The sequence below is a fragment of the Oncorhynchus masou genome, chromosome 28 (genome assembly GCF_036934945.1).
Source record: "Oncorhynchus masou masou isolate Uvic2021 chromosome 28, UVic_Omas_1.1, whole genome shotgun sequence".
Classification (NCBI taxonomy): domain Eukaryota; kingdom Metazoa; phylum Chordata; class Actinopteri; order Salmoniformes; family Salmonidae; genus Oncorhynchus; species Oncorhynchus masou.
The window spans coordinates 86,374,492-86,402,151 of NC_088239.1; the positions used below are offsets into that span (position 1 = coordinate 86,374,492).

At 47.5% G+C, this 27,660-nt stretch overlaps 1 protein-coding gene across 3 annotated transcripts in view; it reads left to right on the plus strand.

Annotated features, from left to right (window-relative positions):
- The window catches only part of LOC135518446 (protein Hook homolog 3-like), a 94,991-nt gene that overhangs the window by 13,017 nt on the left and 54,314 nt on the right, over positions 1-27,660 (plus strand). For all 3 annotated transcript variants that reach the window (XR_010452153.1, XR_010452154.1, XM_064943620.1), the window contains exons 6-13: positions 1,767-1,829; positions 1,958-2,041; positions 11,750-11,913; positions 18,442-18,582; positions 20,573-20,774; positions 21,552-21,662; positions 22,795-22,879; positions 27,012-27,081. Coding sequence is in view for 1 of the 3 variants with exons in the window: in XM_064943620.1 (XP_064799692.1) it covers positions 1,767-1,829; positions 1,958-2,041; positions 11,750-11,913; positions 18,442-18,582; positions 20,573-20,774; positions 21,552-21,662; positions 22,795-22,879; positions 27,012-27,081 (920 nt within the window). In the remaining 2 variants the exon portion in view is untranslated. The remainder of the gene's footprint in view (positions 1-1,766; positions 1,830-1,957; positions 2,042-11,749; positions 11,914-18,441; positions 18,583-20,572; positions 20,775-21,551; positions 21,663-22,794; positions 22,880-27,011; positions 27,082-27,660) is intronic.

Consider the following 27,660-nt stretch of genomic DNA (forward strand, 5'->3'; position numbering starts at 1 on the left):
GTTATAACAGATGACATCACACTGTGTAGAGTACCCATGTGTTATAACAGATGACATCACACTGTGTAGAGTACCCATGTGTTATAACAGATGACATCACACTGTGTATGATCTCCATGTGTTATAACAGATGACATCGCACTGTGTAGAGTATCCATGTGTTATAACAGATGACATCACACTGTGTAGAGTATCCATGTGTTATAACAGATGACATCACACTGTGTATGATCTCCATGTGTTATAACAGATGACATCACACTGTGTATGATCTCCATGTGTTATAACAGATGACATCACACTGTGTATGATCTCCATGTGTTATAACAGATGACATCACACTGTGTATGATCTCCATGTGTTATAACAGATGACATCACACTGTGTATGATCTCCATGTGTTATAACAGATGACATCACACTGTGTATGATCTCCATGTGTTATAACAGATGACATCACACTGTGTATGATCTCCATGTGTTATAACAGATGACATCACACTGTGTATGATCTCCATGTGTTATAACAGATGACATCACACTGTGTATGATCTCCATGTGTTATAACAGATGACATCACACTGTGTATGATCTCCATGTGTTATAACAGATGACATCACACTGTGTAGAGTATCCATGTGTTATAACAGATGACATCACACTGTGTATGATCTCCATGTGTTATAACAGATGACATCACACTGTGTAGAGTATCCATGTGTTATAACAGATGACATCACACTGTGTATGATCTCCATGTGTTATAACAGATGACATCACACTGTGTATGATCTCCATGTGTTATAACAGATGACATCACACTGTGTATGATCTCCATGTGTTATAACAGATGACATCACACTGTGTAGAGTACCCATGTGTTATAACAGATGACATCACACTGTGTATGATCTCCATGTGTTATAACAGATGACATCACACTGTGTATGATCTCCATGTGTTATAACAGATGACATCACACTGTGTAGAGTATCCATGTGTTATAACAGATGACATCACACTGTGTAGAGTACCCATGTGTTATAACAGATGGCATCACACTGTGTATGATCTCCATGTGTTATAACAGATGACATCACACTGTGTAGAGTACCCATGTGTTATAACAGATGGCATCACACTGTGTATGATCTCCATGTGTTATAACAGATGACATCACACTGTGTATGATCTCCATGTGTTATAACAGATGACATCACACTGTGTAGAGTACCCATGTGTTATAACAGATGACATCACACTGTGTATGATCTCCATGTGTTATAACAGATGACATCACACTGTGTATGATCTCCATGTGTTATAACAGATGACATCACACTGTGTATGATCTCCATGTGTTATAACAGATGACATCACACTGTGTATGATCTCCATGTGTTATAACAGATGACATCACACTGTGTATGATCTCCATGTGTTATAACAGATGACATCGCACTGTGTATGATCTCCATGTGTTATAACAGATGACATCGCACTGTGTATGATCTCCATGTGTTATAACAGATGACATCGCACTGTGTATGATCTCCATGTGTTATAACAGATGACATCACACTGTGTAGAGTATCCATGTGTTATAACAGATGACATCACACTGTGTATGATCTCCATGTGTTATAACAGATGACATCACACTGTGTATGATCTCCATGTGTTATAACAGATGACATCACACTGTGTAGAGTACCCATGTGTTATAACAGATGACATCACACTGTGTATGATTCTCTCTGTTGTAGTTGATGAGCAAAGAATGTCCTGTAATGGGAGGAAACGACTCGTACGCTGACATGGACAGACAGGTGAGACGTTACGGAGAATGTTCTCTTGCTACATTACACTGTGTCTTACACTAAAATCCTGTCATTTGTATTATCAGCCTAAATTTAGTATTTTTCCGTTAATTCCGACGTATTCGCTGTATTTTTAGCTGAAGAAGACGGTGGAGGATTTGAACGAGGCTCTAGCCACCAAGGAGGAGATTGCACAGAGATGTCACGAGCTGGACATGCAGGTTGGCCTTAAGTTTTGGGTTTATTCCTTTACGTGACCAATGTTGTCAGTAGAAGGTCATGGGTTCACAACAATGTTGTCTCTGACTTCAATTAGATACTGTACAGCCGTAGTAGAAGGTCATGGGTTCACGATGGTTTCCTGTAGTTGAAAGTAAGTCAAACCTTTGTTATATTGGTTATTAAAACGGTTAAAGGGTTAAAGTTAGTTAAAACGGTTAATGGGTTAAAGTTAGTTAAAACGGTTAATGGGTTAAAGTTAGTTAAAACGGTTAAAGGGTTAAAGTTAGTTAAAACGGTTAAAGGGTTAAAATTAGTTAAAACGGTTAATGGGTTAAAGTTAGTTAAAACGGTTAAAGGGTTAAAGTTAGTTAAAGGTTAAAGGGTTAAAGTTAACGGTTAAAGGGTTAAAGTTAGTTAAAATGGTTAAAGGGTTAAAGTTAGTTAAAACGGTTAATGGGTTAAAGTTAGTTAAAACGGTTAAAGGGTTAAAGTTAGTTAAAACGGTTAAAGGGTTAAAGTTAGTTAAAACGGTTAAAGGGTTAAAGTTAGTTAAAACGGTTAAAGGGTTAAAGTTAGTTAAAACGGTTAAAGGGTTAAAGTTAGTTAAAACGGTTAAAGGGTTAAAGTTAGTTAAAACGGTTAATGGGTTAAAGTTAGTTAAAACGGTTAAAGGGTTAAAGTTAGTTAAAACGGTTAAAGGGTTAAAGTTAACGGTTAAAGGGTTAAAGTTAACGGTTAAAGGGTTAAAGTTAACGGTTAAAGGGTTAAAGTTAACGGTTAAAGGGTTAAAGTTAGTTAAAACGGTTAAAGGGTTAAAGTTAGTTAAAACGGTTAAAGGGTTAAAGTTAGTTAAAACGGTTAAAGGGTTAAAGTTAGTTAAAACGGTTAAAGGGTTAAAGTTAGTTAAAACGGTTAAAGGGTTAAAGTTAGTTAAAGCGGTTAAAGGGTTAAAGTTAGTTAAAGCGGTTAATGGGTTAAAGTTAGTTAAACGGTTAATGGGTTAAAGTTAGTTAAACGGTTAAAGGGTTAAAGTTAGTTAAAACGGTTAAAGGGTTAAAGTTAGTTAAAACGGTTAAAGGGTTAAAGTTAGTTAAAACGGTTAAAGGGTTAAAGTTAACGGTTAAAGGGTTAAAGTTAGTTAAAACGGTTAATGGGTTAAAGTTAGTTAAAACGGTTAATGGGTTAAAGTTAGTTAAAACGGTTAATGGGTTAAAGTTAGTTAAAACGGTTAAAGGGTTAAAGTTAGTTAAAACGGTTAAAGGGTTAAAGTTAGTTAAAACGGTTAAAGGGTTAAAGTTAGTTAAAACGGTTAAAGGGTTAAAGTTAGTTAAAGCGGTTAAAGGGTTAAAGTTAGTTAAAACGGTTAAAGGGTTAAAGTTAGTTAAAACGGTTAATGGGTTAAAGTTAGTTAAAGCGGTTAAAGGGTTAAAGTTAGTTAAAACGGTTAAAGGGTTAAAGTTAGTTAAAACGGTTAAAGGGTTAAAGTTAGTTAAAACGGTTAAAGGGTTAAAGTTAACGGTTAAAGGGTTAAAGTTAGTTAAAACGGTTAAAGGGTTAAAGTTAGTTAAAACGGTTAAAGGGTTAAAGTTAGTTAAAACGGTTAATGGGTTAAAGTTAGTTAAAACGGTTAAAGGGTTAAAGTTAGTTAAAGGGTTAAAGTTAGTTAAAGGGTTAAAGTTAGTTAAAACGGTTAAAGGGTTAAAGTTAGTTAAAACGGTTAAAGGGTTAAAGTTAGTTAAAACGGTTAATGGGTTAAAGTTAGTTAAAACGGTTAAAGGGTTAAAGTTATTTAAAACGGTTAAAGGGTTAAAGTTATTTAAAACGGTTAAAGGGTTAAAGTTAGTTAAAACGGTTAAAGGGTTAAAGTTAACGGTTAAAGGGTTAAAGTTAGTTAAAGGTTAAAGGGTTAAAGTTAACGGTTAAAGGGTTAAAGTTAACGGTTAAAGGGTTAAAGTTAGTTAAAGGTTAAAGGGTTGAAGTTAACGGTTAAAGGGTTAAAGTTAACGGTTAAAGGGTTAAAGTTAACGGTTAAAGGGTTAAAGTTAACGGTTAAAGGGTTAAAGTTAACGGTTAAAGGGTTAAAGTTAACGGTTAAAGGGTTGAAGTTAACGGTTAAAGGGTTGAAGTTAACGGTTAAAGGGTTAAAGTTAACGGTTAAAGGGTTGAAGTTAACGGTTAAAGGGTTAAAGTTAACGGTTAAAGGGTTAAAGTTAACGGTTAAAGGGTTAAAGTTAACGGTTAAAGTGTTAAAGGGTTAAAGTTAACAGTTAAAGGGTTAAAGTTAACGGTTAAAGGGTTAAAGGGTTAAAGTTAGTTAAAGTTAATGGTTAAAGGGTTAACGGTTAAAGGGTTAAAGTTAACGGTTAAAGGGTTAAAGGGTTAAAGGTTAAAGGGTTAAAGTTAAGGTCTCCACTGGTCTAGAAAAAGTTGGACCCGTTCCTGAAATGAATCAGTGTTTTTCCCGCCCGATCCCGATATGCATAAATACATTATTTATGCATTTTTAAATGGAGACCCATTTCCCGAATGGACCTGAGGACCTTGAGACCCGTTCCGTAAAGGCCTGTGGAAAAACAGAACCAAACAGACCGGTTCAGACCGGTTCAGATCTGAGAGCAGGAAGAGGAAGTCACCTCCGACTGGGTCCTGCCAGCACCATCAATATAGGAACACCATTAGCCAAATGATCCACAGTTACTCGTCCTTAAAAACATCAAACACAGCATTGCAGTTTAAACTTCATTTGGCCCGAAGAAGAAAATGGCTCAACAGAATGAAACAAAAACATTTGTTGCATGTTTTAATAAAGAACTTGTTTAATAAAAACCTTGTTTAAAAACTTTTGAACAGACTTGGACTATATTGCAGCAATTACCAACAAAGGTGAGTGCCTACCTACCGTAGGCCCTACCCAACAAATGAGGACAACAGGCTAATTATATTTATTTTATATTTATTTTGTAACAGGCCTCCTGTTAACCTGTCTTGAACTAAATCCGGAGCACAAAATTAAAAATAAGGTTACAACTTAATTTAGCCAATGAAAATGTCTCATAAAAATTGGAACAAAATGCTTTTTGCATATTTAAAGAACTGTTTGAGATTCTTAAATAGGCATGAAATAGTAATAATGATATACAATAATAATAATGACTAAAACAAATTATAATAAATACTATTGCATCAAACCTCCAAACACAAGCTTGTCCTGTTCACTGGCCAACGTTCATCTCGTTTGTCCACCACAATATTAAAACGTTTGTCCCCGAGGACATTCCGCTTGTCGGCCTCTTTTCACTGTCCTCTTTCTTCTCTAATGTATGTTTTACTTCAATGAAAAAGGCCTCCATCTTCCCAGTCAACAGTAGCCTAGGTCAAGACTCCTTTCACTCTCTCTCCTCAGCACGTGTGCGTGAGGTGAGCAGCCAGAACCGCTTTCAGCAGGACACATCAGCTATACGTTTTATTGAGTTGCAATTGGCTGACACAGATAACAAGCTCACGCAGTTCTCACTACGTCACGCACATTAAATTAAATGAACAGACGACCGGTCTGGTCGGTAAAAACCCTTTTTTATTTTTTTACACATACCTGAGACCCTTGGCAATTATATCAGACCCAACCCAGATCTGAGACAAAAGTCTGATTTTTAGGACCCGAATTTGGAGTCTGTTGGACCCATGAAGACTTCTTGGTGACAGTCCCCTTAATCGTGGTAGGACGGCATTCCATTTAGGCTCCCACCACTAAAACCAAATGTCATCCAGGTTTTCTTCATTCTGGTATTCTAGAACAGATTACTGTGTTCGCTATGTCTGTTCTCTCTTCTATTTGATAACATTGTCTTGTTCTATTCTCCTGTCCTGTTCTATTCTCCTGACCTGTCCTGTTCTATTCTCCTGTCCTGTTCTATTCTCCTGACCTGTCCTGTTCTATTCTCCTGTCCTGTTCTATTCTCCTGTCCTGTTCTATTCTCCTGTCCTGTTCTATTCTCCTGTTCTATTCTCCTGTCCTGTTCTATTCTCCTGTCCTGTTCTATTCTCCTGTCCTGTCCTGTTCTATTCTCCTGTCCTGTTCTATTCTCCTGACCTGTTCTATTCTCCTGTCCTGTTCTATTCTCCTGACCTGTTCTATTCTCCTGACCTGTCCTGTTCTATTCTCCTGACCTGTCCTGTTCTATTCTCCTCTCCTGTCCTGTTCTATTCTCCTGTCCTGTTCTATTTTCCTGTTCTATCCTCCTGTCCCGTTCTATTCTCCTGACCTGTCCTGTTCCATTCTCCTGTCCTGTTCTATTTTCCTGTTCTATCCCTCTGTCCCGTTCTATTCTCCTGTTCTATTCTCCTGTCTTGTCCTGTTCTATTTTCCTGTCCCGTTCTATTCTCCTGTCCTGTTCTATTCTCCTGTCCTGTCCCGTTCTATTCTCCTGTCCTGTTCTATTCTCCTGTCCTGTCCTGTTCTATTCTCCTGTCCTGTTCTATTTTCCTGTTCTATCCCTCTGTCCCGTTCTATTCTCCTGTTCTATTCTCCTGTCTTGTCCTGTTCTATTTTCCTGTCCCGTTCTATTCTCCTGTCCTGTTCTATTCTCCTGTCCTGTCCCGTTCTATTCTCCTGTCCCGTTCTGTTGTCCTGTCCCGTTCTATACTCCTGTCCCGTTCTATTCTCCTGTCCTGTCCTGTTCTATTCTCCTGTCCCGTTCTGTTCTGTTCTCCTGTCCGTCCCATTCTGTTCTCCTGTCCGTCCCGTTCTGTTCTCCTGTCCCGTTCTATTCTTCTGTCCGTCCCGTTCTATTCTCCTATCCCGTCCCGTTCTGTTTTCCTCTCCGTCCCGTTCTGTTCTCCTGTCCCGTTCTATTCTCCTGTCCCGTCCCGTTCTCCTGTCCCGTTCTATTCTCCTGTCCTGTCCCGTTCTCCTGTCCTGTCCCGTTCTGTTTTCCTGTCCCCTTCTGTTCTCCTGTCCCGTTCTATACTCCTGTCCCGTTCTGTTCTCCTGTCCCGTTCTGTTCTTCTGTCCCATTCTGTACTCCTGTCCTGTCCCGTTCTCCTGTCCTGTCCCGTTCTGTACTCCTGTCCTGTCCCGTTCTATTGTCCTGTCCCGTTCTATTCTCCTGTCCCGTTTTCCTGTCCCGTTCTATTCTCCTGTCCCGTTCTATTCTCCTGTCCCGTTCAATTCTCCCGTTCTATTCTCCTGTCCCGTTCTCCTGTCCCGTTCTATTCTCCTGTTCTTTTCCTCTGTCCCGTTCTGTTCTCCTGTCCCGTTCTGTTCTCCTGTCCCGTTCTATTCTCCTGTCCCGTTTTCCTGTCCCGTTCTATTCTCCTGTCCCGTTCAATTCTCCTGTCCCGTTCTCCTGTCCTGTTCTATTCTCCTGTCCCGTTCTATTCTCCTGTTCTTTTCCTCTGTCCCGTTCTGTTCTCCTGTCCCGTTCTGTTCTCCTGTCCCGTTCTGTTCTCCTGTCCCGTTCTGTTCTCCTGTCCCGTTCTGTTCTCCTGTCCCGTTCTGTTCTCCTGGCCTGTTCTATTCTCCTGTCCTGTCCCGGTCTCCTGTCCCGTTCTCTTCTCCTGACCTGTCTGAACTGAACCTCTATTACTCTGTGCCTTGCTTTGAAGGCTTTCCATGTACAGGAGCAGCGAGATAGACTGAGGTTAGAGTATATTGAACTAGAGGAGAGGGTAAATAACCTTTTTATTCCTAATTTCTCTCAGTCCTTGTCATTTGGCGTGTGAATTGAAAGCCCTGGATTTGAAGTGTGCTCTCTGCTTCTATAACAGCATCTCCTGTTTGAAATCCAGGCTCCTTTGACTGTGTCTGCCTCCCTAATGGCACCCTTAATGGCACCCTGTTTACTATGTAGTACACTACTATTGATCAGAGCTCTATGGGATGCCTTATGGGACCCTGGTCAAAAGTTGTGCACTATTTAGGGAGAAGTGTGCCATTTGGGACACAGCTTGTGTGGCGTATTAGTCAGCTGTCCTGTCATGCCCACCTCAGTTCTGTGTCTCACCAAGAACCACCCACCCTGCCCGTCCAGACTTATTCTCCTCCCCCTCCCCATGTTTAATTCCGAGTGTGTTACCAAGACGTCCCAGTGGTAGGAAGTGCTTGGGTGCTTGGTTTTTGGTCTTGGCAGCAGTGTTCTGTCTCACCATTTCACATTAACATTTTGCTCATTTAGTCGACATTCTTATCCAGAGCGACTTACAGGAGCAATTAGGGTTAAGTGCCTTGCTAAAGGGGACGTTAACATATTTCACCTGCTCAGGAATTCAAACCAGCGACCTTCCCATTACTGGGCCAACGCTCTTAACCTCTAGCCTAGAGAATAGAGCAGTAGAGAAACATGCAGATGGCCAACGGGGGAACCTCCTCAACAGATGGCCAACGGGGGTCCTCCTCAACAGATGGCCAACGGGGGACCTCCTCAACAGATGGCCAACGGGGGAACCTCCTCAACAGATGGCCAACGGGGGTCCTCCTCAACAGATGGCCAACGGGGTCCTCCTCAACAGATGGCCAACGGGGGTCCTCCTCAACAGATGGCCAACGGGGGTCCTCCTCAACAGATGGCCAACGGGGGTCCTCCTCAACAGATGGCCAACGGGGGTCCTCCTCAACAGATGGCCAACGGGGGAACCTCCTCAACAGATGGCCAACGGGGGGAACCTCCTCAACAGATGGCCAACGGGGGGAACCTCCTCAACAGATGGCCAACGGGGGTCCTCCTCAACAGATGGCCAACGGGGGGACCTCCTCAACAGATTGCCAACGGGGGGGTCCTCCTCAACAGATGGCCAACGGGGGGAACCTCCTCAACAGATTGCCAACGGGGGTCCTCCTCAACAGATGGCCAACGGGGGACCTCCTCAACAGATGGCCGACGGGGGTCCTCCTCAACAGATGGCCAACGTGGAGTTAACCTACTTGGCTGCCAACTGCCAGTGGACTCATTGGTCCTCTATGCAGTTCCACATCCACCTAGGTGGAGATCCATGCATTAGTTAGCATTTACTTCTATGACAGAGTAGTACGTCTATGACAGAGTAGTACGTCTATGACAGAGTAGTACGTCTATGACAGAGTAGTAAGTCTATGACAGAGCAGTAAGTCTATGACAGAGCAGTAAGTCTATGACAGAGCAGTAAGTCTATGACAGAGCAGTAAGTCTATGACAGAGCAGTAAGTCTATGACAGAGCAGTAAGTCTATGACAGAGCAGTAAGTCTATGACAGAGCAGTAAGGTATTGTGGCTGGAGAAGAGAGTTCCTTAAGAACTTTCACTTTAAGATGTCTCTCTGGAGCCAGAAGGAATCACATGTTTGTTGTTGAACTGGTGTTTCACAGTGCAGTAGGTCTCCATGTTTTAGGGTTAGGTGTTTCACAGTGCAGTAGATCTCTGTATTCTAGGGTTAGGTGTTTCACAGTGCAGTAGGTCTCTGTATTCTAGGGTTAGGTGTTTCACAGTGCAATAGAGCTCTGTATTCTAGGGTTAGCTGTTTCACAGTGCAGTAGGTCTCTGTATTCTAGGGTTAGGTGTTTCACAGTGCAATAGAGCTCTGTATTCTAGGGTTAGGTGTTTCACAGTGCAGTAGGTCTCTGTATTCTAGGGTTAGGTGTTTCACAGTGCAATAGAGCTCTGTATTCTAGGGTTAGCTGTTTCACAGTGCAGTAGGTCTCTGTATTCTAGGGTTAGGTGTTTCACAGTGCAGAAGGTCTCTGTTATAGTGTTAGGTGTTTCACAGTGCAGTAGGTCTGTGTTATAGGGTTAGGTGTTTCACAGTACAATAGGTCTGTGTTTTAGGGTTAGGTGTTTCACAGTGCAGTAGATCTCTGTATTCTAGGGTTAGGTGTTTCACAGTGCAATAGATCTCTGTGTTTTAGGGTTAGGTGTTTCACAGTGCAATAGGTCTCTGTATTCTAGGGTTAGGTGTTTCACAGTGCAGTAGGTCTCTGTATTCTAGGGTTAGGTGTTTCACAGTGCAGTAGGTCTCTGTGTTATAGGGTTAGGTGTTTCACAGTGCAGTAGGTCTCTGTGTTATAGGGTTAGGTGTTTCACAGTGTAGTAGGTCTCTGTTTTAGGGTTAGGTGTTTCACAGTGCAATATATCTCTGTGTTATAGGGTTAGGTGTTTCACAGTACAGTGGATCTCTGTGTTTTAGGGTTAGGTGTTACACAGTGCAGTAGATCTCTGTGTTTTATGGTTAAGTGTTTCACAGTGCAGTAGGTCTCTGTTATAGGGCTAGGTGTTTCACAGTGCAGTAGGTCTGTGTTATAGGGTTAGGTGTTTCACAGTGCAGTAGGTCTCTGTGTTATAGGGTTAGTTTTTTCACGTTGCAGTAGGTCTGTGTGTTTTAGGGTTAGGTGTTTCATAGTGCAGTAGGTCTGTGTTATAGGGTTAGGTGTTTCACAGTGCAGTAGGTCTCTGTATTCTAGGGTTAGGTGTTTCACAGTACAGTAGGTCTCTGTGCTATAGGGTTAGGTGTTTCACAGTGCAGTAGGTCTCTGTATTCTAGGGTTAGGTGTTTCACAGTGCAGTAGGTCTCTGTATTCTAGGGTTAGGTGTTTCACAGTGCAGTAGGTCTCTGTGTTATGGGGTTAGGTGTTTCACAGTACAGTAGGTCTCTGTATTCTAGGGTTAGGTGTTTCACAGTACAGTAGGTCTCTGTGTTATAGGGTTAGGTGTTTCACAGTGCAATACGTCTATTCTAGGGTTAGGTGTTTCACAGTGCAGTAGGTCTCTGTATTCTAGGGTTAGGTGTTTCACAGTGCAGTAGGTCTCTGTGTTATAGGGTTAGGTGTTTCACAGTGCAATAGGTCTCTGTATTCTAGGGTTAGGTGTTTCACAGTGCAGTAGGTCTCTGTGTTATAGGGTTAGGTGTTTCACAGTTCAGTAAGTCTCTGTGTTATAGGGTTAGGTGTTTCACAGTGCAGAAGGTCTCTGTATTCTAGGGTTAGGTGTTTCACAGTGCAGTAGGTCTCTGTATTCTAGGGTTAGGTGTTTCACAGTGCAGTATGTCTCTGTATTCTAGGGTTAGGTGTTTCACAGTGCAGTAGGTCTCTGTGTTATAGGGTTAGGTGTTTCACAGTGCAGTAGGTCTCTGTATTCTAGGGTTAGGTGTTTCACAGTGCAGTAGGTCTCTGTGTTATGGGGTTAGGTGTTTCACAGTGCAGTAGGTCTCTGTATTCTAGGGTTAGGTGTTTCACAGTGCAGTAGGTCTCTGTGTTATAGGGTTAGGTGTTTCACAGTGCAGTAGGTCTCTGTGTTATAGGGTTAGGTCGCTTTATCAGCTGTTAAGGTACATTTCACTTAAGCTGCCTGTTTTGATGAAGTCATACACAGTAGTTGGCTGTTTCTCAAACACACCACTGCTGCTTGGCTTCTGTGTGGAGTGAGTTTGATCCTGCCATCACATTGTTGAGAAGGCCACATAAAAGCATGTTGCCCAGTTTGCTCTGTACTGAGAGTTCGTGGGTTTGTTTTTGTTGTTTTTGTGTGCTTGCTTTTTTCCTGATTTGAAATCAATTGTTTGTGATCATAAAATGTGGTCATGAAAAAAACACACAAAAAACAACTTTTGCCGTTGAAGAACAATTCAGATTTTTAATTACTGTACTTTTCATGTTTACGAAAGAGAAAAGTCTAATTTTCTTGTAAAGACATTCAGTAAAACGCAGATGGTCGGTATGTGTAATGACACATCTTCCCCACCAGGTGGCAGCGCTACAGGAGGAGAGGGGTAGTCTCCTGGCTGAGAACCAGATCCTCATGGAGCGTCTCAACCAGTCTGACTCCATAGAAGACCTGAACAGCCCTGTAGGACGTAGACACCTGCAGCTGCAGACACAGCTAGAACAGCTCCAGGAGGAGACCTTCAGGTAACACCCTTAGGTCCAGGCTGGGAGTGGAGGAGGTCTTGGCAGGGAGGGAGATGGGGGTGGGGAGGGAGGTCCAGGAAGTGAAGAAGGGAGGTAGTGACCTACCTGGTTCTCAGCCCCATCTTAAGAACAGTATGAATGAGTTTCTCTTTTACAAGGCAGTTTCATTCAGTTTCTGTCACAGATATGCTTTGCTCGTTCCACCTACAATTACAGTCCTACAGGATCATTTTGTGTTTCAGATGCGTTGTGTTTCAGATGGGTTGTGTTTCAGATGGGTTGTGTTTCAGATGCGTTGTGTTTCAGATGGGTTGTGTTTCAGATGGGTTGTGTTTCAGATGGGTTGTGTTTCAGATGGGTTGTGTTTCAGATGCGTTGTGTTTCAGATGGGTTGTGATCCAGATGGGTTGTGTTTCAGATGGGTTGTGTTTCAGATGGGTTGTGTTTCAGATGCGTTGTGTTTCAGATGGGTTGTGTTTCAGATGGGTTGTGTTTCAGATGGGTTGTGTTTCAGATGGGTTGTGTTTCAGATGGGTTGTGTTTCAGATGGGTTGTGTTTCAGATGGGTTGTGTTTCAGATGGGTTGTGTTTCAGATGCGTTGTGTTTCAGATGGGTTGTGTTTCAGATGGGTTGTGTTTCAGATGGGTTGTGTTTCAGATGGGTTGTGTTTCAGATGCGTTGTGTTTCAGATGCGTTGTGTTTCAGATGGGTTGTGTTTCAGATGGGTTGTGTTTCAGATGGGTTGTGTTTCAGATGGGTTGTGTTTCAGATGCGTTGTGTTTCAGATGGGTTGTGTTTCAGATGGGTTGTGTTTCAGATGAGTTGTGTTTCAGATGGGTTGTGTTTCAGATGCGTTGTGTTTCAGATGGGTTGTGTTTCAGATGCGTTGTGATCCAGATGGGTTGTGTTTCAGATGGGTTGTGTTTCAGATGGGTTGTGTTTCAGATGGGTTGTGTTTCAGATGCGTTGTGTTTCAGATGCGTTGTGTTTCAGATGCGTTGTGATCCAGATGGGTTGTGATCCAGATGGGTTGTGTTTCAGATGGGTTGTGTTTCAGATGGGTTGTGTTTCAGATGGGTTGTGTTTCAGATGGGTTGTGTTTCAGATGCGTTGTGTTTCAGATGCGTTGTGTTTCAGATGCGTTGTGTTTCAGATGGGTACGGTGCATTTGAAAGTATTCAGACCCCTTCACTTTTTACACATTTTGTTACGTTACTAAAATGTAATTTTATTAAATATCCTCATACATCTACACAAATACCTCATAATAACGACGCAAAAACAGTTGTTGAAAATGTTAAATATAAAACATTCAGTATTCAGACCCTTTACTCAGTACTTTGTTGAAGCACCTTACAGTCTTGAGTCTTCTTGGGTTTGACGCTACAAGCTTGGCACACCTGTATCTGGGGAGTTCCTCCCATTCTTCTCTGCAGATCCTCTCAAGCTCTGTCAGGTTGGATGGGGAGCATCGCTGAACAGCTATTTCTCTCCAGAAATATTAGATTGGGTTCAAGTCCAGGCTCTCAATGACATTCAGAGACTTGTACCGAAGCCTCTCCTGTGTTGTCTTGGCTGTGTGCTTAGGGGCGTTGTCCTGTTGGAAGGTGAACTTTCACCCCAGGTGCTGAGCGCTCTGGAGCAGGTTTTCATCAAGGATCTCTCTGTACTTTGCTCTGTTCATCTTTCCCTCAATCCTGTCTAGTCTCCCAGTCCCTGCTGCTGAAAAACATCCCCACAGTTTAATGCTGCCACCACCATGCTTCACCGTAGGGATGGTGCCAGGTTTCCTCCAGACGTGACGCTTGGCATTCAGGCCAAATCGTTCAATCTTGATTTCATCAGACCAGAGAATCTTGTTTCTCATGGTCTGAGAGTCCTTTGGGTGCCTTTTGGCAAACTCCAATAATATAATAATAATATAATATATCCCATTTAGCAGACGCTTTTGTCCAAAGCGACTTACAAGTCGGCTGGGGCCACTACTTTTTACATATGGGTGGCCCCAGCGGGAATCGAACCCACGACGCTTGGCGTTGCAAGCGCCATGCTCTACCGACTGAGCCACACAGGACTAGCGGGCTAACTCCAAGCGGGCTATCATGAGCCTTTTACTGAGGAGTGGCTTCCATCTGGCCACTCAACCATAAAGGCCTGATTGGTGGAGTGCTACAGAGATGGTTGTCCTCCTGGAAGGTTCTCCCATCTCCACAAAGGAACTCTGGTGCTCCCAGACCAAGGCCCTTATCCCCCGATTGCTCAGTTTGGCCAGGTTGCCAGCTATAGGAAGAGTCTTGGTGGTTCCAACCTTCTTCCATTTACGAATGATGGAGGACACTGTGTTCTTGGGGACCTTCAATGCTGCAGAAGTGTTTAGGTACCCTTCCCCAGATCTGTGCCTCGACTCCATCCTGTCACGGAGCCCTGCAGACATTTCCTTCCAACTCATTGCTTGGTTTTTGCTCGGATTTGTTATGTAAATAAGATCTTTCTTTTTATTGTTTTCATTATTTTTATTTGCAAAAATTAAAAACTGTTTTCACTTTGTCATTACGGGATATTGTGTGTAGATTGATGAGAGAAAAATTATTGAATCAATTTTCAAGTAATGCTGTAACGTAACAAAATATGCAAGAAATTAAAGGGGTCTGAATACTTTCCGAGTGCACGGTATGTTCCTGGTCTCACAGGTAGAAACAGAAGATTGACTGAGATCTAATGTTAAGCTGCAGTAGTTCTGTTATTAAACAGGCTCTAACTCACTGAGCGATTGATTGGTTAAAGAGCTATTGATTTCTCCCTCAGCCTTTTGAATCTGCCATTTTGTGTCACCAGTGTGTCTGCCATTTTGTGTCACCAGTGTGTCTGCCATTTTGTGTCTGCCATTTTGTGTCACCAGTGTGTCTGCCATTTTGTGTCTGCCATTTTGTGTCACCAGTGTGTCTGTCATTTTGTGTCACCAGTGTGTCTGCCATTTCGTCCACTCGGGACTTTCCATTGCATTATGTCGTCATCAATGTGTAAGCTATTCTGTTTGTGTGTTTATGTAATTCTGTGTGATTATTTAGTTAGTTAGTCAATAAATAATTAAGCCAGTTTGTATATCGCTGATTCATCATTTATGCTAGGGTTCGTACAGATATCCAAAGATATCATCTAAGTGAGGAATGTGTTCATTCAAAAGATGTTAGTGTATTGGATCAACTGAGACAGTATTCTCCAGTCCAGACCCGAGCCTGTATTAATAGGACCCGGGCCTGTATTAATAGGACCCGGGCCTGTATTAATGGTACCCGGGCCTGTATTAATGGTACCCGGGCCTGTATTAATAGGACCCGGGCCTGTATTAATAGGACCCGGGCCTGGATTAATAGGACCCGGGCCTGTATTAATAGGACCCGGGCCTGTATTAATAGGACCCGAGCCTGTATTAATAGGACATGGGCCTGGATTAATAGGACATGGGCCTGTATTAATAATTTTTAACCCGGGCCTGTATTAATAGGACCCGGACCTGTATTAATAGGACCCGGGCCTGGATTAATAGGACATGGGCCTGTATTAATAGGACATGGGCCTGTATTAATAGGACCCGGGCCTGTATTAATAGGACCCGGGCCTGTATTAATAGGACCCGGGCCTGTATTAATAGGACCCGGGCCTGTATTAATAGGACCCGGGCCTGGATTAATAGGACCCGAGCCTGTATTAATAGGACCCGGGCCTGTATTAATAGGACCCGGGCCTGTATTAATAGGACCCGGGCCTGGATTAATAGGACCCGAGCCTGTATTAATAGGACCCGGGCCTGGATTAATAGGACCCGGGCCTGTATTAATAGGACATGGGCCTGTATTAATAGGACCCGGGCCTGGATTAATAGGACCCGGGCCTGGATTAATAGGACATGGGCCTGGATTAATAGGACCTGGGCCTGTATTAATAAGACCTGGGCCTGTATTAATAAGACCTGGGCCCGTATTAATAAGACCTGGGCCTGTATTAATAAGACTTGGGCCTGTATTAATAAGACTTGGGCCCGTATTAATAAGACCTGGGCCCGTATTAATAAGACCTGGGCCCGTATTAATAAGACCTGGGCCCGTATTACTAAGACCTGGGCCTGTATTAATAAGACTTGGGCCCGTATTAATAAGACCTGGGCCCGTATTAATAAGACCTGGGCCTGTATTAATAAGCTGTAGATAATAGATATTAATAAAGCTTCTCGGAGTAGGAGTACTGGTCTAGGATCAGTTCTCCCTTGTCCACATTATGTTATTCATCATGATCTAAAAGACAACTGATCCTAGACCAGCCACTAACCATTTGGCACTCACAGCAAGCCCTCAGAGATGTCTCTGTTGAGTTGGGACTGGGACTACCTGCCCCTCCCTGTCACCCTGGCCTTGGCCCCAACCCCCGGCGGTGGCCTCAGCCACCTCGCTGCCCCTGCTGGTAAAAAATCACACTGCCTGGGTTCATCTCACCCACGGTGTCTGGGTCACCCTCACCCACGGAACCTCAGGGACTCACTCACTCTGACTGGGTCTTCAATGGTGTCTGGTTCACCACTGGACCCTGGGCCATCACCACGGTGTCTAATCCACCACAGGACCCTGGGCCATCACCACGGTGTCTAATCCACCACAGGACCCTGGGCCATCACCACGGTGTCTAATCCACCACAGGACCCTGGGCCATCACCACGGTGTCTGGTTCACCACAGGACCCTGGGCCATCACCACGGAGTCTAATCCACCACAGGACCCTGGGCCATCACCACGGTGTCTAATCCACCACAGGACCCTGGGCCATCACCACGGAGTCTAATCCACCACAGGACTCTGGGCCATCACCATGGTGTCTAATCCACCACAGGACCCTGGGCCATCACCACGGTGTCTAATCCACCACTGGACCCTGGGCCATCACCACGGTGTCTAATCCACCACTGGACCCTGGGCCATCACCACGGTGTCTGGTTCACCACTGGACCCTGGGCCATCACCACGGTGTCTAATCCACCACAGGACCCTGGGCCATCACCACGGTGTCTAATCCACCACTGGACCCTGGGCCATCACCACGGTGTCTAATCCACCACAGGACCCTGGGCCATCACCACGGTGTCTAATCCACCACTGGACCCTGGGCCATCACCACGGTGTCTAATCCACCACTGGACCCTGGGCCATCACCACGGTGTCTAATCCACCACAGGACCCTGGGCCATCACCACGGTGTCTAATCCACCACAGGACCCTGGGCCAACACCACGGTGTCTAATCCACCACAGGACCCTGGGCCATCACCACGGTGTCTAATCCACCACTGGACCCTGGGCCATCACCACGGTGTCTAATCCACCACTGGACCCTGGGCCATCACCACGGTGTCTAATCCACCACTGGACCCTGGGCCATCACCACGGTGTCTAATCCACCACAGGACCCTGGGCCATCACCACGGTGTCTAATCCACCACTGGACCCTGGGCCATCACCACGGTGTCTAATCCACCACTGGACCCTGGGCCATCACCACGGTGTCTAATCCACCACAGGACCCTGGGCCATCACCACAGGACCCTGGGCCATCACCACGGTGTCTAATCCACCACAGGACCCTGGGCCATCACCACGGTGTCTAATCCACCACTGGACCCTGGGCCATCACCACGGTGTCTAATCCACCACTGGACCCTGGGCCATCACCACGGTGTCTAATCCACCACTGGACCCTGGGCCATCACCACGGTGTCTAATCCACCACTGGACCCTGGGCCATCACCACGGTGTCTAATCCACCACAGGACCCTGGGCCATCACCACGGTGTCTAATCCACCACAGGACCCTGGGCCATCACCACGGTGTCTGGTTCACCACTGGACCCTGGGCCATCACCACGGTGTCTAATCCACCACTGGACCCTGGGCCATCACCACGGTGTCTAATCCACCACAGGACCCTGGGCCATCACCACGGTGTCTAATCCACCACAGGACCCTGGGCCATCACCACGGTGTCTAATCCACCACTGGACCCTGGGCCATCACCACGGTGTCTAATCCACCACAGGACCCTGGGCCATCACTGAGAGAGTCACTGGGTGACTATGGCAACGTTTCCCAAACGGGGGGTGCACGTTTTGATTTTTACCTTAGCATTACACAGCTGATTCAAATGATCAAAGATTGATGATCATTTCAATCAGCTGTGTAGTGTAAACTTGCACCCCTGCATCCCAGGACCGAATTTGGGAAACACTGGACTATGGGTTTGGGCACTCGTCCATAACAGGCCATTGTCCGTCTGAGGGCATTTTCTGTGGCTCCTGGTACCCCCCCCCCCCGGACCAACTGAGCACAACGTCCTCAAACAGCCTCAAAATGTAAACTTCGCCAGCTCGAAATCTCAAGTTGAAGTTTTTGAGGCACTGAGTGACCTGAGTTTGTGTATCTGTCATCAGTTGTGGTTTCAGTTTGGACTGAGGTGTACATTGCTCTCTCTCTGGGGTGTCTGCAGGCTGGAGGCAGCGAAGGATGACTATCGTATCCGCTGTGAGGAGTTGGAGAAGGAGCTGACAGAGCTGAGAGGACAGAATGAAGAGCTCACCTCCCTGGCTGACGAGGCCCAGACACTGAAGGACGAGATGGATGTACTCAGGTATGAACTACACCCTAACACCTACACGCTAGACCCTAACCCCTACACCCTAACCCCTACACCCTAACCACCCTACACCCTAACCTCTCTACACCCTAACCTCCCTACACCGTAACCCCCTTCACCCTAACCCCTACACCCTAACCCCTTCACCCTAACCCCTCCACCCTACCCCCTACTTTCTAATCTCCTTCACCCTGACCCCTACACCCTAACCTCTACACCCTAACCCCTACACCCTAACCCTCCTACACCCTGACCCCTAACCGCTAACCTCCCTACACCCTAACCTCTAACCATAACCTCTACACCCTAACCTCTACACCCTAACCTCTACACCCTAACCTCTACACCCTAACCCCTACACCCTAACCTCTAACCCCTCTACACCCTAACCTCTAACCCCTCTACACCCTAACCTCTACACCCTAACCTCCCTACACCCTAACCTCCCTACACCCTAACCTCCCTACACCCTAACCCCTACACCCTAACCCCTACACCCTAACCTCCCTACACCCTAACCTCTACACCCTAACCTCTAACCCATACACCCTAACCCCTACACCCTAACCTCTAAACCCTCTACACCCTAACCCCTACACCCTAACCCCTACACACCCTAACCCCTACACCCTAACCTCCCTACACCCTACACCCTAACCTCTAACCCCTACACCCTAACCCCTACACCCTAACCTCTAACCCCTCTACACCCTAACCCCTACACCCTAACCCCTACACACCCTAACCCCTACACCCTAACCCCTCTGCACCCTAACCCCTCTGCACCCTAACCCCTCTGCACCCTAACCCCTACACCCTAACCTCCCTACACCCTACACACCCTAACCCCTACACCCTAACCTTCCTACACCCTAACCTCCCTACACCCTAACCCTTACACACCCTAACCCCTACACCCTAACCTCCCTACACCCTAACCTCTAACCCCTCTACACCCTAACCCCTCTACACCCTAACCCCTACACCCTAACCCCTAACCCCTACACCCTAACCTCCCTACACCCTAACCTCTAACCCCTACACCCTAACCTCTAACCCCTACACCCTAACCTCCCTACACCCTAACCCCCTACACCCTAACCCCTACACACCCTAACCCCTACACCCTAACCTCCCTGCACCCTAACCTCTAACCCATACACCCTAACCCCTCTACACCCTAACCTCTAACCCCTCTACACCCTAACCCCTACACCCTAACCCCTACACACCCTAAACCCTACACACTAACCCCTACACCCTAACCTCCCTACACCCTAAACCCTACACCCTAACCCCTTTACACCCTAACCTCCCTACACCCTACACACCCTAACCCCTACACCCTAACCTCCCTACACCCTAACCTCCCTACACCCTAACCCTTACACACCCTAACCCCTACACCCTAACCTCCCTACACCCTAACCTCTAACCCCTCTACACCCTAACCCCTCTACACCCTAACCCCTCTACACCCTAACCCCTACACCCTAACGCCTACACCCTAACCCCTACACCCTAACCTCCCTACACCCTAACCCCTACACCCTAACCCCTACACCCTAACCTCTAACCCCTACACCCTAACCTCCCTACACCCTAACCCCTACACACCCTAACCCCTAACCTCCCTACACCCTAACCTCCCTACACCCTAACCTCCCTACACCCTAACCTCCCCTACACCCTAACCTCCCTACACCCTAACTCCTACACCCTAACCTCCCTACACCCTAACCCCTACACCCTAACCCCTACACCCTAACCCCTACACCCTAACCTCCCTACACCCTAACCCCTACACCACAACTGTTCCTCTGTTTTTCATGGTTGGGGTCAATCCAATTGGAATTTCAGTTCTAATTTGGAATTGACCCCAAGCAAGGTCACGCTCAAGAATGAGTTGACCCAGCTAGCAAGCATGTCGTGGTTCACTAGTGGCCTGCCATCGACATAGTTAGCTGGTGTTTGTGCCCCACAGACACTCGTCAGACAAGGTGTCCAAGCTGGAGGTCATGGTGGAGTCGTATAAGAAGAAGCTGGAGGACCTGGGAGATCTGAGGAGGCAGGTCAAGCTGTTAGAGGAGAAGAACACTCTGTACATGCAGAACACTGTCAGTCTGGAGGAAGAAGTACGCAAGGCCAACACCACGAGAGGACAGCTGGAGTCCTACAAGAGACAGGTATGTATAGACTGAACACCACTACACACACACACAGAGACAGGTATGGATAGAGACTGAACACCACTACACACACAGAGAGAGACAGGTATGGATAGAGACTGAACACTACTACACACACAGAGAGACAGGTATGGATAGAGACTGAACACCACTACACACACACACAGAGACAGGTATGGATAGAGACTGAACACCACTACACACACAGAGAGACAGGTATGGATAGAGACTGAACACCACTACAAACACACAGAGAGACAGGTATGGATAGAGACTGAACACCACTACAAACACACAGAGAGACAGGTATGCATAGACTGAACACCACTACAAACACACAGAGAGACAGGTATGGGTAGAGACTGAACACCACTACAAACACACAGAGAGACAGGTATGGATAGAGACTGAACACCACTACAAACACACAGAGAGACAGGTATGGATAGAGACTGAACCCCACTACAAACACACAGAGAGACAGGTATGGATAGAGACTGAACCCCACTACAAACACAGAGAGACAGGTATGCATAGAGACTGAACACCACTACAAACACACAGAGAGACAGGTATGGATAGAGACTTAACACCACTACAAACACACAGAGAGACAGGTATGGATAGACTGAACACCACTACAAACACACAGAGAGACAGGTATGGATAGACTGAACACCACTACAAACACACAGAGAGACAGGTATGGATAGACTGAACACCACTACAAACACACAGAGAGACAGGTTAACATGCTGTCCTTGTTGTCCCCAGGTGGTAGAGCTGCAGAACAAGCTGTCTGAGGAGTCTAAAAAGACAGACAAGATGGAGTTTGAATACAAGAGACTCAAGGAGAAGGTGGACTCTCTCCAGAAAGAAAAGGATGTAGGTGTTTCAATGGTTCATTTCACTTTACAGTACTGTACAGAACTACAGGTAAACATTGACTTTACAGTACAGTACAGAACTACAGGTAAACATTGACTTTACAGTACTGTACAGAACTACAGGTAAACATTTACTTTACAGTACTGTACAGAACTACAGGTAAACATTGACTTTACAGTACTGTACAGAACTACAGGTAAACATTGACTTTACAGTACTGTACAGAACTACAGGTAAACATTGACTTTACAGTACTGTACAGAACTACAGGTAAACATTGACTTTACAGTACTGTACAGAACTACAGGTAAACATTGACTTTACAGTACTGTACAGAACTACAGGTAAACATTGACTTTACAGTAATGTACAGAACTACAGGTAAACATTGAATTTACAGTACTGTACAGAACTACAGGTAAACATTGACTTTACAGTACTGTACAGAACTACAGGTAAACATTGACTTTACAGTACTGTACAGAACTACAGGTAAACATTGACTTTACAGTACTGTACAGAACTACAGGTAAACATTGACTTTACAGTACTGTACAGAACTACAGGTAAACATTGACTTTACAGTACTGTACAGAACTACAGGTAAACATTGACTTTACAGTACTGTACAGAACTACAGGTAAACATTGACTTTACAGTAATGTACAGAACTACAGGTAAACATTGAATTTACAGTACTGTACAGAACTACAGGTAAACATTGACTTTACAGTACTGTACAGAACTACAGGTAAACATTGACTTTACAGTACTGTACAGAACTACAGGTAAACATTGAATTTACAGTACTGTACAGAACTACAGGTAAACATTGACTTTACAGTACTGTACAGAACTACAGGTAAACATTGACTTTACAGTACTGTACAGAACTACAGGTAAACATTGACTTTACAGTACTGTACAGAACTACAGGTAAACATTTACTTTACAGTACTGTACAGAACTACAGGTAAACATTGACTTTACAGTACTGTACAGAACTACAGGTAAACATTGACTTTACAGTACTGTACAGAACTACAGGTAAACATTGACTCTCTCCTTCTCTCTGTCTCTCTCTCTCTGTCTCTCTCTATCTATCTATCTATCCACCCCCCCTCTCCAGCGTATGAGGTCAGAGAGAGATTCCCTAAAGGAGACCATTGAGGAGCTGCGTTTTGTTGAGGCTCAGGAAGGACAACTGTCTACAGGTAACAGTCAGACACTCCTGCTCTCCCATCGTTGATCTGTTTATCCCTCATGTGTCTCCCATGTTGTCAGAAAAGACCTGGACACTGTGTTGCTAAAGGATGGTAACAGGTCAGGGCTGTTTCTACTCGTAGGGCTGTTTCTACTCGTAGGGCTGTTTCTACTCGTAGGGCTGTTTCTACTCATAGGGCTGTTTCTACTCGTGGGGCTGTTTCTACTCGTAGGGCTGTTTCTACTCCATAGGGCTGTTTCTACTCCATAGGGCTGTTTCTACTCGTAGGGCTGTTTCTACTCGTAGGGCTGTTTCTACTCGTAGGGCTGTTTCTACTCGTAGGGCTGTTTCTACTCGTAGGGCTGTTTCTACTCCATAGGGCTGTTTCTACTCCATAGGGCTGTTTCTACTCGTAGGGCTGTTTCTACTCGTAGGGCTGTTTCTACTCGTAGGGCTGTTTCTACTCGTAGGGCTGTTTCTACTCCATAGGGCTGTTTCTACTCGTAGGGCTGTTTCTACTCCATAGGGCTGTTTCTACTCGTAGGGCTGTTTCTTCTCGTAGGGCTGTTTCTACTCGTAGGGCTGTTTCTACTCGTAGGGCTGTTTCTACTCGTAGGGCTGTTTCTACTCGTAGGGCTGTTTCTACTCGTAGGGCTGTTTCTACTCGTAGGGCTGTTGCTACTCGTAAGGCTACTCGTAGGGCTGTTGCTACTCGTAGGGCTGTTTCCCCAGGTAGTGCTGTTGCTGCTCGTAGGGCTGTTGCTACTCGTAAGGCTACTCGTAGGGCTGTTGCTACTCGTAGGGCTGTTTCCCCAGGTAGTGCTGTTGCTGCTCGTAGGGCTGTTGCTACTCGTAAGGCTACTCGTAGGGCTGTTGCTACTCGTAGGGCTGTTTCCCCAGGTAGTGCTGTTGCTACTCGTAGGGCTGTTTCCCCAGGTAGTGCTGTTGCTGCTCGTAGGGCTTTAACTGCTAGGGCTGTTGCTACTCGTAGGGCTGTTTCTAGTCGTAGGGCTGTTGCTGCTCTTAGGGCTGTCGCTGCTCGTAGGGCTGTTGCTGCTCGTAGGGCTGTCGCTGCTCGTAGGGCTGTTGCTGCTCGTAGTGCTGTTGCTGCTCGTAGGGCTTTAACTGCTAGGGCTGTTGCTACTCGTAGGGCTGTTTCTAGTCGTAGGGCTGTCGCTGCTCGTAGGGCTGTTGCTGCTCGTAGGGCTGTTTCTACTCGTAGGGCTGTTGCTGCTCGTAGGGCTGTTGTTACTCGTAGGGCTGTTGTTACTCGTAGGGCTGTTGTTACTCGTAGGGCTGTTGTTACTCGTAGGGCTGTTGCTACTCGTAGGGCTGTTTCTGCACGTAGGCCTGTTGTTGCTCGTAGGGCTGTTGCTACCGTAGGGCTGTTGTTGCTCGTAGGGCTGTTGTTGCTCGTAGGGCTGTTGCTACCGTAGGGCTGTTGCTGCTCGTAGGGCCGTTGCTGCTCGTAGGGCCGTTGCTGCTCGTAGGGCCGTTGCTGCTCGTAGGGCCGTTGCTGCTCGTAGGGCCGTTGCTGCTCGTAGGGCCGTTGCTGCTCGTAGGGCCGTTGCTGCTCGTAGGGCCGTTGCTGCTCGTAGGGCCGTTGCTGCTCGTAGGGCCGTCGCTACCGTAGGGCTGTCGCTGCTCGTAGGGCCGTTGCTGCTCGTAGGGCCGTTGCTGCTCGTAGGCCTGTTGCTGCTCGTAGGGCCGTTGCTGCTCGTAGGGCCGTTGCTGCTCGTAGGGCCGTTGCTGCTCGTAGGGCCGTTGCTGCTCGTAGGGCCGTTGCTGCTCGTAGGGCCGTTGCTGCTCGTAGGGCCGTTGCTGCTCGTAGGGCCGTTGCTGCTCGTAGGGCCGTTGCTGCTCGTAGGGCCGTTGCTGCTCGTAGGCCTGTTGCTGCTCGTAGGGCCGTTGCTGCTCGTAGGGCCGTTGCTGCTCGTAGGGCCGTTGCTGCTCGTAGGGCCGTTGCTGCTCGTAGGGCCGTTGCTGCTCGTAGGGCCGTTGCTGCTCGTAGGGCCGTTGCTGCTCGTAGGGCCGTTGCTGCTCGTAGGGCCGTTGCTGCTCGTAGGGCCGTTGCTGCTCGTAGGGCCGTTGCTGCTCGTAGGGCCGTTGCTGCTCGTAGGGCCGTTGCTGCTCGTAGGGCCGTTGCTGCTCGTAGGGCCGTTGCTGCTCGTAGGGCCGTTGCTGCTCGTAGGGCCGTCGCTACTCGTAGGGCTGTCGCTGCTCGTAGGGCCGTCGCTGCTCGTAGGGCCGTTGCTGCTCGTAGGGCCGTTGCTGCTCGTAGGGCCGTTGCTGCTCGTAGGGCCGTTGCTGCTCGTAGGGCCGTTGCTGCTCGTAGGGCTGTCGCTACTCGTAGGGCTGTCGCTGCTCGTAGGGCCGTTGCTGCTCGTAGGGCCGTTGCTGCTCGTAGGGCTTTAACTGCTAGGGCTGTTGCTACTCGTAGGGCTGTTTCTAGTCGTAGGGCTGTCGCTGCTCGTAGGGCTGTTGCTGCTCGTAGGGCTGTTTCTACTCGTAGGGCTGTTGCTGCTCGTAGGGCTGTTGTTGCTCGTAGGGCTGTTGCTACTCGTAGGGCTGTTGTTGCTCGTAGGGCTGTTGTTGCTCGTAGGGCTGTTGCTACTCGTAGGGCTGTTGCTGCACGTAGGCCTGTTGTTGCTCGTAGGGCTGTTGCTACTCGTAGGGCTGTTGTTGCTCGTAGGGCTGTTGTTGCTCGTAGGGCTGTTGCTACTCGTAGGGCTGTTGCTGCTCGTAGGGCCGTTGCTGCTCGTAGGGCCGTTGCTGCTCGTAGGGCCGTTGCTGCTCGTAGGGCCGTTGCTGCTCGTAGGGCCGTTGCTGCTCGTAGGGCCGTTGCTGCTCGTAGGGCCGTTGCTGCTCGTAGGGCCGTTGCTGCTCGTAGGGCTGTCGCTACTCGTAGGGCTGTTGCTACTCGTAGGGCTGTTGCTGCTCGTAGGGCCGTTGCTGCTCGTAGGGCCGTTGCTGCTCGTAGGGCCGTTGCTGCTCGTAGGGCCGTAGCTGATCGGAGGGCCGTTGCTGCTCGTAGGGCCGTTGCTGCTCGTAGGGCCGTTGCTGCTCGTAGGGCCGTTGCTGCTCGTAGGGCCGTTGCTGCTCGTAGGGCTGTCGCTACTCGTAGGGCTGTCGCTGCTCGTAGGGCCGTTGCTGCTCGTAGGGCCGTTGCTGCTCGTAGGGCTGTTGCTGCTCGTAGGGCCGTTGCTGCTCGTAGGGCCGTTGCTGCTCGTAGGGCCGTTGCTGCTCGTAGGGCCGTTGCTGCTCGTAGGGCCGTTGCTGCTCGTAGGGCCGTTGCTGCTCGTAGGGCCGTTGCTGCTCGTAGGGCCGTTGCTGCTCGTAGGGCCGTTGCTGCTCGTAGGGCCGTTGCTGCTCGTAGGCCTGTTGCTGCTCGTAGGGCCGTTGCTGCTCGTAGGGCCGTTGCTGCTCGTAGGGCCGTTGCTGCTCGTAGGGCCGTTGCTGCTCGTAGGGCCGTTGCTGCTCGTAGGGCCGTTGCTGCTCGTAGGGCCGTTGCTGCTCGTAGGGCCGTTGCTGCTCGTAGGGCCGTTGCTGCTCGTAGGGCCGTTGCTGCTCGTAGGGCCGTTGCTGCTCGTAGGGCCGTTGCTGCTCGTAGGGCCGTTGCTGCTCGTAGGGCCGTTGCTGCTCGTAGGGCCGTTGCTGCTCGTAGGGCCGTTGCTGCTCGTAGGGCTGTCGCTACCGTAGGGCTGTCGCTGCTCGTAGGGCCGTTGCTGCTCGTAGGGCCGTTGCTGCTCGTAGGGCCGTTGCTGCTCGTAGGGCCGTTGCTGCTCGTAGGGCCGTTGCTGCTCGTAGGGCCGTTGCTGCTCGTAGGGCTGTCGCTACTCGTAGGGCTGTCGCTGCTCGTAGGGCCGTTGCTGCTCGTAGGGCCGTTGCTGCTCGTAGGGCTGTCGCTACTCGTAGGGCTGTCGCTGCTCGTAGGGCTGTCGCTGCTCGTAGGGCTGTCGCTGCTCGTAGGGCTGTCGCTGCTCGTAGGGCTGTCGCTGCTCGTAGGGCTGTCGCTACTCGTAGGGCTGTCGCTGCTCGTAGGGCTGTTGCTGCTCTTAGCAGTGACGTCTTTGGCTTAGTATGTTCATGTCCCTACAGTGCCTCTAGTCTAAGTATGTGAATGTGTCTTTGTGTTTCTCCAGGCATGGTTCCACTCGACAGTAACGAGGGCTCTGATTCGCTGGCTGCAGAGATCGTCACCCCAGAGATCCGGTATGATTTGTTGCGTCCCCAGACAGTCCCCAGAAATCTAGCATTTTTCTGTTGTGTTGAACTACCCCACATCACACTGATGTGTTATCTGCTGTCATACTTTCTAAACATTTCAAAGATTAGTACTCTGTTTCCGTTTCCGTTAAAATATGCTAAACCAATTAGACCTTTCTCTTCTTCTCTGGCCGCTTCCCCTCAAGTCGGTTCGACATTCTCCACTCTGCTCGACACAGCCAGATACACAACGTGACCAAAAGTATGTGGACACCTGCTCATCCAATATCACATTCCAAAATTGTGCGCGTTGATATGGAGTCGGTCCCCCCCCTTTGCTGGCTATAACAGCCTCCTCTCTTCTGAGAAGACTTTCCACTAGATGTTGGAACATTACAGTGGGGGTCTTCCTAGACATTTCCACTTCACATTAACAGCATCTACTGTTGACCGGGGAAGCTCTAGCAGGGCAGCTCTAGCAGGGCAGCTCTAGCAGGGCAGCTCTAGCAGGGCAGCTCTAGCAGGGAAGCTCTAGCAGGGCAGCTCTAGCAGGGCAGCTCTAGCAGGGCAGCTCTAGCAGGGCAG